Raw genomic sequence first — 12,169 nt, 5'->3', positions numbered from 1 at the left:
TGTATCATACTTTATCAGATGCCATATCATGGTATTTTTATGCATAACATAATGCTGAAATCCATGCAGCATCGTATTTATATTATATTCGGCCATTCAAAATAAAATCAAGAAAGAATGCTAATATAAACATATATATAGTTATAGTAAGTTACATAGTATATATATTATTTATATATATATATTGCAAGTTAATCAAACTTAGGCTAAAAGTTACTACATCCAAAAAAAGCCAAACCAATTCAAACAAATTCTCGTCAATCCCTCTTTAATCCTTTTTACTTAGTCCTTCATATTCAGATTCATACAGCCTATCCACACACATGCGCACATGACAGTTTGTAGCACTTTTTGAAACAATGCCGAACTCCCGGTTGTGACTACAACACACGATCTGAGACCTTCTGCCGAGGGAGGGAGCGCCTCTGTCGGTGTAGATGTCAAATTCATGCCGGCGAGCCTGCGGCCATTTTCTGCTGAGCAAACTCTACTGCTGGGCATCTGCTGGCTTTAAACTTAAACTTGGCCTTCAGAGTCCCGTGGTTAACACACGCACACACCTTTTTTCCTTCGGCTGTCACAGAACTAATAACTTTCATTACGGGAGAAAAGCCAAATCGCTTGGTAGCAATCTTAATCATTCCGCGTCTCAATAGCGAGAATAACACGCCAGCATTTGTAAGCCTTTCCCACAAAACCTTACGTTTGGCCGAAAACCAACGAGAAAAGGAGTAACCGGCTGGTAAGAGAGGAAGCAGGGGGGAAACCCAAACACGGCGCCTGTGTGTTGATGATGATCTCATTTGACTTTAAGAGTGCACAACTCGTGATCTCCCTCGTCTTTTGGAGCAACGACACAATAAAGATGAAACTGATTTGTTAACGTACCATTTCGAAGCGAAACTGCCAACCTCCCCCCCAAAAAGTTACAGCTTAGAGGCTTTTGTAGTTCTGCAGTTCAACGCTTGGTCATCTCGTCGGCTGCTTTTATAACTCCGTATCCACTTATCTTCGCAAAGAAGTAATCCGTGCTCTTCCGATGGGAGGAATATTCCCGGACACTGACCAAATACAAAACGTCCCACGCGAAGTCTTCGAGCCTCGTCTAATCCGAAATCCTCGTCACAAGGTACAGAAGGACATCATAAAGATTTTACAGTAATGCACGGCTTGCTGCAGAGAGTGCACTGGCTAGAGGTGCTGGCTGTTGTTTTGGTCGTGTATCTTTAATTTACAGTGCTGAATCGTCGGTCTCATAGCTTTGCAGCATTGCACATGCAGCGCGCATAGATGTCCTTGTGTACAGAGAGGAATCAATGCCTCGTCTGTTCTTTTGTTTCTTACAACACGAATAGCAACACAGACGGTGTTCTGAGCTCCATACACACATCTAATTCATCAAATACAAGGAATTCATGAAATACTTTGTGTGTGTGAACCTGAGCCACTCTTTTAGCGTGCGTGCGTGCAGTGTAGCCACTCGTTTAAAGGACCTGCACTTGATGGCGTAGTGTATACAGTTTATACAGTGTGTGTGTGTATAGCCTATATATATACATATAGGCTATATATACTTTATATATGGGTCAATGACGTAACGCTCATTTTTGTCCTAATCAATAAAGTTATTAAGAAACGCAATTCATACAAAATGACTTTAATGCATCCATCAGTGCATAGGCCTAGGCCTATATGAAGATCATGTCTTTCATTTTTTGCTCGGGTCAAATGAAGTAATCCTAAAAATACTTGCCGAGATGCATGAAAATGATGACCCCAAAAAAAAAATAAAAAGAAAAAGAGAAAGATCTATTGTTTGAATAAAAAAAAAAAGACATTCAATATTAAACAAAATTCAATAAAACAGTATACTACAGTATGACTACATTAGACCACATTATCCCACTTTAAAATAAACAAAAAGAAATTGGTATAAAATTGTATGAAATCAACATGTGAACTTATTACACGTCTTAAACTTTAAAATATTTTTTATATCCCCAGAGATCCTTATTTGTCATTGGCGCATATAGTGATTCAAGGCTAATAATGTTAAACCGGTTATGACAAAAACAAACACCAAACCTCCAACCAAAATTAAAAATCTATAAAAAAAATCTTCTAGATTAAATCCTTTTGTGTGAATATCACTTTGGCCATAATTCTACAATTGAGTTTTTGTGTGCGAATAAAGCTTGGTGGCCTAGTTGAATTCAAATTGAAAATAAATAAAAATAAAAAAAAAAAATTACATCCTTTGAAAAAATCAAATTTAACCATTAACACTTAAACTTGCGTGAGCTCGTGTTGCCAGTATCACTTGAATTTGCGTTTAATCTTTTTTAAGTCATTAGTGCTTAGTCAATTGCAGTGTCCTTACGCGACACCTTCTACTCTCATTTTAAAGGGTCATAAGACGCCTTGGGCATTTAAAAACATAAATAAACTGACAGGTCAAGTAGGCCCATAGAAAAACGAGTTTTTTATGGGCTAGGGTAACTTACAATTTATGCATGCCTGCAAAAATAAGATTCTTTTGAAATGCCGTAACAAGGAATAACGTTTCAGAATGGCTAATTTACAGAAATTGTACTTCTGCTGGCACAGAGGTTTATTGAACTTAGGGGTTTACGCATCTATGTTTTTTCATAAACGTACACAAAGTGCGGCCTACTTGTGCAGTGCTCAAAGAGTAAACTTGATTGAATAGGTGTTTTTTTTTTAAAGTGGTCGAAGCTTGGGTCTTGCTTTTCTTCTTCCTCGATAAAGCTGCAACAGCTCCCTGAACTCTAAAGCCAAATGTTTAACCTTTCGAGTTCCTCATCAGACATATTTGGTCAGAGCCAAGAATGATAATAGCTTTTACTATCAGTAGACTGGCGGTTGATAACTCTTAAATTTAAATCTGATTAAACATTGTAGTTTAAGACTTGCTTATTCTTTCCATCACATGTCACTAATCTATTTACAGTCAAATAACAACAATTTTTTTTAAAATAAAAATCGCATGGGTCAGTGTAGTAAATAGAAATAAAATAAAAACGAATAACCCATTAAATAGAACCAGAACAAAAAAATGAAATAATCATTATATTTATAAATAATAAATATTAAAAAATGAATATAAAGATTTTAATTAAAAAATAAAACTAGAGCCTATAAATGAAATTGGTTTATTTGTTATATTTTTAAAAGTGTTTTAAAAATGTTTTTGGGCTATTATTTGCCCTTATTAATTTGCCGGTTTCTGAATCATAATTTATGACAGTGAAAAATGTCCTATAGGCGCGAACTTTAAATCTCAGTTGAGATATGAGGTATGATTTTTTTTAAAATATGATATATCTGTAAATATGAGATTATAGTTTTAGCTTCAATAATTGTTAACACATAATAGTTTTCCTAAATAAATATAAATAAAATACACTTTATTTTACTTTATTCATTAATTGAAATAATAAATCCTCATCCTAAAACTAAAAATAAAAATAAATAAAAAACAAAAACCCAAAAAAAAAAAAAATATACATACTACCAATGTAAAATAATCTAAATTAAACTCTATTAAACAAAAATTTAAAAAGTGCAGTCGCGTTTTACCCTTTTCCAACAAGACTTCTACAAAATGCAAACTTCAAATTCAATCCAAATGCACCTTCAAATGCAGTCGCGTATTTTGGATCTTTATTACCACTCTATTCAAAATTCTCCATGCAAACGCTCTTTTTGTTTCTCCCCACAAAATAGCTTCTGAGTCAAAAATACCGACTCCTGCTCAACTCTCTAAAAACAAGCAGATTTTGTCCTAAATATTTTCACTCTATTTAAATTTCTAAAAATTACATTTTGGCTTATTTTAAAATAAAAGCTACTGAAAGACATTTCGGTGCTGATGTTCCGGTGATTACATAAATTACAATTTATTCTTATTTTATGGATGCATGAAATGATGACAGTATTGGAATATATTGTTATGACTAAGAGCACATAAAACTGAATTTCTAACTGTATAAAGCATGATCAGAAAACACACAAGGCACAAGTACAGGCTTTCACAGAGACAAACACACACATCCCACGCATAAACTAAAGTTTCAAAAACTGGCACACAAATGTACGGTACTATCCATGTATTTATTTTTCACTGTCAAACCTGAAAGCACCTGAAAGAAGAGGCATTTAATCCAGAGAGAGTGGAACTGTGGATAAAAGACTTGGCCACAGCAGGGCAGATACAATATAAGGCACCTGCTCACAGGAAACTGCAGGTTTGACTGCCCTGATGTGCAAAATCATCTCTTCAGAGTGAATCATGTTTTAGGAAACAATACATGACAGTGTAGCCTAGTTGCAATGATTTTACTTACAGCAAAAAAAATACAATGAAATTCTAAATCTATTCAAGAGTGCAACTCTATTATTTTAAAATTAAGTCTAACTGTATAAAAATACAGTAATATATGCCAGATGCCTATGTAATTTTTATTGAGATAAATTGCAGATTCCATTTATAATGGAAATTATGTGTTATTTGCATTCTCCTTTAGTTGAGTGATTCTATCTAAAATAACCAGTCTAAAAATAATAATAAAATAACTTGAGCTAAAAAATACACCCATGTATAACATGTGAACTGCAAATGTTGTGGTGTGTTGTTATACCGGAAAGGTAAAATCTCTGTACAAATTAAAAGAACTACATTAAACAGTTGATTAAAGAAAGAATTAGTCATGAATTTATGACTCAACTTCCCCTTCTCTTCCCTCTTTTTCTGTTTGTATCAGGAGAAATCAGAAAGTAAACATTCAGAAATTCCACAGCTAAATGAACTGCACAGGTTTATTTTGTTGATACGTGAGAGCTGATAGATCATACAGTATGTCATCTAAACCTAACTCATCAAATGTTTGGGGGAAACACGTTTGGTCTGTTTTTAACCTTTTAACTCACCCAAGCACGTAAGTACATAATCTCTGAAAAAACAACCTGCGGGTAAATAATCCATCCTAAACATAAAAGATGTCATACTCAAGAAGAAAAAGCAAAAAAGTCCATACAGCTGTGTGGAAAACAACCAAAAACTCAATAACAGGTTTACCAAAAAATTATATGACCTGATTCTTATTATTGTGATTAATCCTGATTCTGTATGGGGAGATTTATGGTATCTAAAACCATGTAAGCCATATATTATTTATTTGAGATATACCTAATAAATGATGAATGGCACCCTTTTAATTTTAAAGGAAACATGAACTATGTGAGTATAGCCTACTGATTAAGCTATATTGTAGGGCTGGAACAGTCGGTTCAGTCAATATAACAGATAAGGTATCAAGTGTAAAAAAAGACCATACAGAGAGTACTGGGTATCAATTACTGGCCCTATCAAGTGTTCTCTCCGTATTACAGTGTCATACTCCTACTAGTGGTGAGATGGAAATACTGCAGAATAAAGTGTGGATTAATCTAACAAAAAAAAACCATCCTAAAAAAAAAACTAACAACTTATCAATGTAATACCAGTCTAATTTACCATCTAATGTCTGGATTAAATTTTTTATTTAATTGCTTTTTAAGTGCAAGTGCTTTGCAGATTTAGCATGTCAAATATACTTTTATTCTCTTCCCCCCTCAAATTGCATCATTGGATTTGCAGTAAAGACTCTTAGCACATGTGGACTTTGCCTTTTTGTGGCTGTTTCCATGTAATGAATTCACATGTAGATGTAATGCATGATTGGCCGGCTCCACAGAGACACATATATATATTTCCCAAGATAAATCCCAGTCTCCAATACAACTTCACTTTTCCAAACTACTGCAATATGAGAGGAGGAGGGGGAAACGTCTGGAAACTCTCTCTCTCTCAAGACACAGATCCAAGGCATGCAGTCCAATGCCAAGACCCTGCTCCTTGTTCTCAAGAGGACCAACTTTTCTTTCACTGCTCATGCCATCTGAATGCTAACTAAGGGCAAATTGTGCATAATCTTCCAATTTTGGATCATTTGTGGCACATTACAGTCACCTTCAGGGTAAGCCAAGCAATTCCATCAAAAACAAGTTGTTCAAATCAAGTAAGTCTCACTCTAAGTGCACATTTTATTAAATAAAAAATTACATGTCTCAAAAGAATAAAATTTTATGTTTTATTTTTTTAGTTACATTTAAACAAAATATTCAAATGTATTAAACAAAAATTTGATACGGTGTGTCTTATAAGTATGTATGTCTTTAACCCCCGTGAAAGTCATTTAAATATTTGCACACTGTACAGTTTGTATGTTTTTATCTATTTGTATTTTGTTTGACAAATTCTGTATTAGCTAGATTTTATAGAGCTCTATTGTCAAGATGAAATGTGTTTTAATTGCAAAGCCAAACATGCAAAATGCACACCAAATGTAATCAGTCATGTACTTTAATCTTAGCAATACCCTCATTGACAGAGCAAACACATGGATCCATAATACAGTAGATGCTACAATGATGACATGATTCATTGAGCAGCCATGAACAAGACAGTCTGATAGTGAAAAGAGTCTCACTCAGCATCAAATATCCACCATTTGCATAATGTTAGAAATTAATCACCAAATCCTCTGCGGGACCTCACTAATGGCTATTAGAAAATGATTACACCACAGTAATTTGCCAGTGATTATGCTGTGATAAGGCAATGACCCGGCACCCTGCAGCAGAGTCCAAGAACTCTAATTACATGCAGAATAGTTAGCACATGTCAATACCTCAGCACAAGTGCACATATTCTATCCTAAAGCAGCTACCTCTAATGATCTCTCCATTAACTGAATGATATATATCACATTTAGAAGGTATTAGCTGCTGATGATAGTTGAGTCATGAAAATAGCTAAGCCTATGAGTCAGAGCAAAATCGACAATTATAGGAATTAAAATCAACCTTTCAAGTTTTCTTTTTCAGCGCTAAAGGCCCCATACTATATAAAGAGACAAAGCAGCAACTTCCTGCTTCATATCATATAAAACTGAGTGTTGCATTACTTTGTTAAGATGCTTCAAATGCAAAGCCATTTAAAATAACATTATTGGTGTGCAAAATCATTTACTTGTTCATTATACTTTCATTCATTTTTAATAAGAGGCTACATTTTAATAATACATTATATTATGGGATGCCAAAATGAAGCTTTTTTTGGAAAGGGATAGTTCACTTAAAATAAAAAGCCATAATTTACTCACCCTAGATAAACCTGTATGACATTCTTGAAGAACGTTTCGAATGTTTTGCCATTGCGGTCCAATGTTGTTTTCATTGTTTTATTTTCACTGTTAAAAGAAATAAATTTTACAAAATTAAATTTATTTTTTGTAGTCAGGTTTGTAGCAACATAAGTGTAAGTAAATTGTGATATTGTAAATATTGTTTTAAGCACTTTTTACCTTTAATTTTTTTTCACAAGATCACACAAAACCTGATGTTGTGATGGCATCACACAAGCTAAAAAAAAGCTAACTATATTGTGAAATGAGCAATTTGACTTTACTCAGTTCTAATAAAATGTAAATACTTTTTATGACCTAACAGCTTTACGTCACAATCGAAAGTCTGTTCAACTGTGGTTAAGGTTCAATCATGAGAAACAAAAAAGATGTTTGACCCTTTACAGATGTTTGTCTGTGGTGTTGTGCTTTATCCTACTATGTGAATCATTTTCATGTGCTTTGTATTTCAGTTTTGGACACACCTCAAAGCTTAAATCCATTTTCCAACACAGATAAACAATGTTACATGCAGCATGTTTACAGAACTATAAAGATGATGCATGAGGTTTGGCTTTAAGCTGCAGTGTTTGGGGCTGGGACGCTGTCCAGTTACTGGGTGCCTTGAATAGAGTAGACTGGTTGAATTCGTCCTGAATAAAATGAAAATATAATGTGTGGCAAGCCGAAATAAAAAAAAATTATGTAAAGCACCTGTAGTGAAATCAAAAGTATTAAAGTGACTCAGAATAAAATAAAAAAATATTGGTGAAAAGTGAAGCACAGGTAAAAATCAAATAACAAAATAATGATTTTTCTCAATTTAACCTATTAATTATTTATCTTAAGTCTAGTTATTAAAGTAAATCTGCTATTATACATCATATTTTCTGAATAATTATCATATCAACACCAGATGAACGAAAAAGCAATGTGTTGTCTCCCCCTTGTGGTGACATATACTTTTTCAACCTAAAAATAATTTTATATTTACCTATTGACAAAAAAAAAAATTAAGATCTACTCTTAAATATGCTGAAGATTATACTGATGTAACATATGAGTCAATCAGATAAATGTGTTGTATTTAGGAACCCTACAGTTGCTTAGGGCTGTAACCACCATAAATAGGCTACTTAGTCTGACATACAGTATACGCCCTAGTTTTCATATTAATGGTGTGGGTTATATATAGGACCTGTATGGTTTTTTTAGTGGTTGATTCACAACCCTCATATGCTGTAGTACCAACATGTTATGAACTGCACATCAAATCAAGCAGTCTGAATATCCACTCCAGCAAAGCACTGAATGGCATGACTAAATGAGTAGACACAACATCGCATGCAGCTGTCTGAAGATCCTCTCTCACAGATAAATAAAATATTATACCTTACTAATGTCATACAAAATCCAAAACCAAAAAAATTCCCCCTTTTTAAGGTCATTGACTAACCTCTCCAATACATTAACCTTCCAAAGCACTAAAGCTTCAACATCCACTTGGCATGAATGGAAATGTTTAATTGTGAGGCATTAAGACTTCATTTAGTTGCCCTACAGTTGCAGCTACAGTTCTGCACATAAGTTTACATGCCTCCTGCAGAATATGTATTAAACTAAGGGACATGGTTAACGTTTTTGAATTGGATGATCAGGGCAAAATGTACTTATTTTGTCTTCTGGTAAACATGCAAATATCTTTTGTAGATTCTGAAGTGCAGTACTAAATGAAAAAAAAAATATGATATTCAAATTTACACCCCCGGTTCTTAGTGCATCAGTGAATGTTTGAACCTTTTGCAGTTGTTTGTGTGTGAGTCTCTCAGTTGTACTCAGTGTCAAAGATGTCTTAAAAATCATTTTTGGAAATAGTTTAAATATGCAAAGAAGCTAGAAAATGGACCTGGTGGACTTTTCTGAAGTGGACAGTTGAACTGCTCAGGACAAACAAGGGACTCCTGAAAAACTATCAAAAAACATTAAAAGCACACAGTATTAAGGCTCAAGGGTGTTTAAATTTTTAATCTGGTTCTTTTGTGTGAATTCAAATCAATTATTTTTGTATCAGTTGGACTATATGTAAACGTCTGTTATGTAAAACAGCTTATTCAGGACAGTACTATTTTTTTATACAATTTTTATGATCTCTCTTATTGCCTATTCTGCAAGGGGTACGCAAATTTATGAGCAGAACTGGATGTCAAAATGAGCTGTATTAATGGAATAGTCCAAAAAATAAAATTCTGTTTTCATTTACTCACCATCATTTCATTCTAAACCTACTGTATATGACTTGCATACACATTAATATAAACATATTTAAATCATTCACGTGAAATTTAAGAGCTACATTGGTGGGGAAGATTATCCATGAATAATTACTTAAATTTGAATGTTTTTGCACACAAGAGCCTATAAATATATAGCATAAAGTATAAGTCATATGGATTATATTGTTGACATTTTTAGAGCTTGGCAGCCCCTTTGATTTTTATTGTTTAAAACAAAGCAGCATGGTTATTATGAATATTACTATATTTAACAGAAGTCAGTCAGTCATATGGGTTTGGAACAACATGAGGGTGAGAAACTGATGTCAAATTAAATTTGGGTGAACTTTTTCTGTAATTGTAATAAAAAAAGGATGTGACATTTATTCCCATTGTTAGATGCAACATTACCTGCAGTACTAGCAGTCAATAATAGTAATAAAAGAAAATTAATAACATTATATACAATTAAACAGATGTAGTACTATAGAAAAACAATAAAATTCTATAAAAAATTTTGAAATACCAAAAAATGGCATATGCATATTGTAATCATTCAGCACTATGGTATATATTGAAGTACCATGGTATTACCATCATTATACCATTGTATAGCCATACTAAAGCTACTAACAGCAATATACTGTAGTTGCATAAACACCTGTACACAAAGTCACAGATCACATGATCCCAAATCCAGTAAATGGCTAAAGAAACGTGTAAATGCCCGGGGGTTACACCCTTCCACCTCAGGCCGGGCCTGCTCAGCCGGTACTGACTGGCTGCATCTGTGAGGGCTGTTAGTATGTCTCCTCAATGACCATTCTCTCTAATTTTAGCCTCTCTGCTCTCTCTACTGCTGGGAATGATTCATGTCAGTTTCCAGACGTCTGAAGTCACGGGCTGGAACCACAACCCCCGTGCAGTCCCACTCTCATGCTGTAGAAAATCACTACGGGGGAAAGATTCATGGGCTCTGGTACAAATTTTGCCATCCTTTCTGTTTTGAGTTACCATCAAACTCTGCCTTTTAATGGGGTTTGGCGGTACAACCCCGATGTGTGCTTCACTGCTTCCTGTTAAGTCTAAAGTGTTACGCATGCTGGCATTCGCAATTCATGCCATGCTGATGGAAGCCTGACCAAGTGTGTCACCACACCGTCACAGCGGCAGACGTCAAGTATGACAACAAAAAAACATTCTACTTATCTTGAAATTATACAGCCTTGAAAAAAAACAAACAACAAAAAAATCTAATAACAGATATAAAAAGTTTTATCTTTTCTACAGCTCCACAGGTAAACAACAAAGCGAGCCAGTAATTAACAAAATTTTTGTGATTCTTTAAGGGAAAGTTCACCCAAACATTTTACTCACTTACTCACCCTCATGTTGTTCCAAACCTATATGCATTTCTTCATCTGTTGAACACAAAAGATAATATTTCGAAAATGTTTGTTCGTAGAATGAAAGTCAATGGGTTCCGATGTTATTTTGAAAAAAAAAAAAAGACAATTTTAACAAATATTATTTTGTGTTACACAGACAGGTTTAAAATAACAAAACGTTAAGAAAGCGATAGGAGAATATTTGGGTGAATATTTAAGTTCAGAGACCAAAATGGTATAAAGTGCCCTGTCCAAAAAAAAAAAAAAAAAAAGACACTGTTCTATTTGAGAATTGCACATGATCTGTAAAACCCAAAATTTAAAGTCAAAACCCATTTACCCTGCGCTTTAGCTGAAGTGTAATTCTGCAAAAGTTGAGCTAAGTTGTAACCATGTTTCTATTTAATCCAAAAAACCCATTAGACAAACCTAATCACCTTCCTACTTAAGGAAATCCTAAATTCTGAGGAGATTAAGTTTTTTTTTTTCTACACCCTCTTATTTCATCAGCAGAACGGCAATCTGATTTGACTGTATCCAACCCATAAAAACACACACACCCTAACATACAATAAACCAAAAAAAATAAATGTCCCAAACATCAAACATAAATCTACAAACACACACGCATTAAGCAACCCACAGGTTTACATGTCACACATATGGCACGTAAATCTACAAAAAGGTTTCATATCAATCTATCTATTTAACTATAATGGCATATAAATCTATAAAAAGATTTCATATATATATATATCTATATATATATATATATATATATATATATATATAAATATATCACTCCATTTCCCTTGTTTACAAGAAGACCTCCAGCACTAAATGTAGTATGAAAAGACATACAAAAGAACAAAAAAACCATAAAAAAATCAACCAACAACAAAAAAAAAGAAAAAAAGAAAAAAAAAGATGAATTGCAATCACTTTGAAAACATTTGTGCTTCTCTCTGTTGTAAGTTGATTTTCATTTTCCGCTTGTCAGATGTGATTTCAAAAGGTTGTGGCTACAACAGCACAACATGTGTAACCCACCCACACGCCCTGACTGAGCTGGGCACTTTGAGTCAAAAAGCATCATAAAAGTTGCGTGTGTATTAAACAATCTACATTCAGATGCATTACACCTGATAAAGTCTTATCAAGCAACCCAATAATGCACTGGAGATGTATTTTAACATAGGAGAAAATAAAAGAGTTTTCTAGAATAGTCTTTATACAAGCCATACTATATAAAGCTGAGAAC

The 12,169-nt window shown here is 33.8% G+C and overlaps 1 protein-coding gene across 1 annotated transcript in view; it reads right to left on the bottom strand.

Moving 5' to 3' along the window:
• The window catches only part of nfic (nuclear factor I/C), a 90,405-nt gene extending 89,011 nt beyond the window's left edge, over positions 1-1,394 (bottom strand). The window contains exon 1 of the mRNA XM_042762068.1: positions 889-1,394. Within this exon, the coding sequence (XP_042618002.1) occupies positions 889-891 (3 nt within the window). The 5' untranslated portion in view covers positions 892-1,394. The remainder of the gene's footprint in view (positions 1-888) is intronic.
• Between the last annotated feature and the right edge of the window lie 10,775 nt (positions 1,395-12,169).

This window comes from Cyprinus carpio, chromosome A8, assembly GCF_018340385.1.
Source record: "Cyprinus carpio isolate SPL01 chromosome A8, ASM1834038v1, whole genome shotgun sequence".
NCBI lineage: Eukaryota > Metazoa > Chordata > Actinopteri > Cypriniformes > Cyprinidae > Cyprinus > Cyprinus carpio.
The sequence above is the reverse complement of the archived record's forward strand: the minus strand, read 5'-3'. Positions and strand labels throughout refer to the sequence as shown.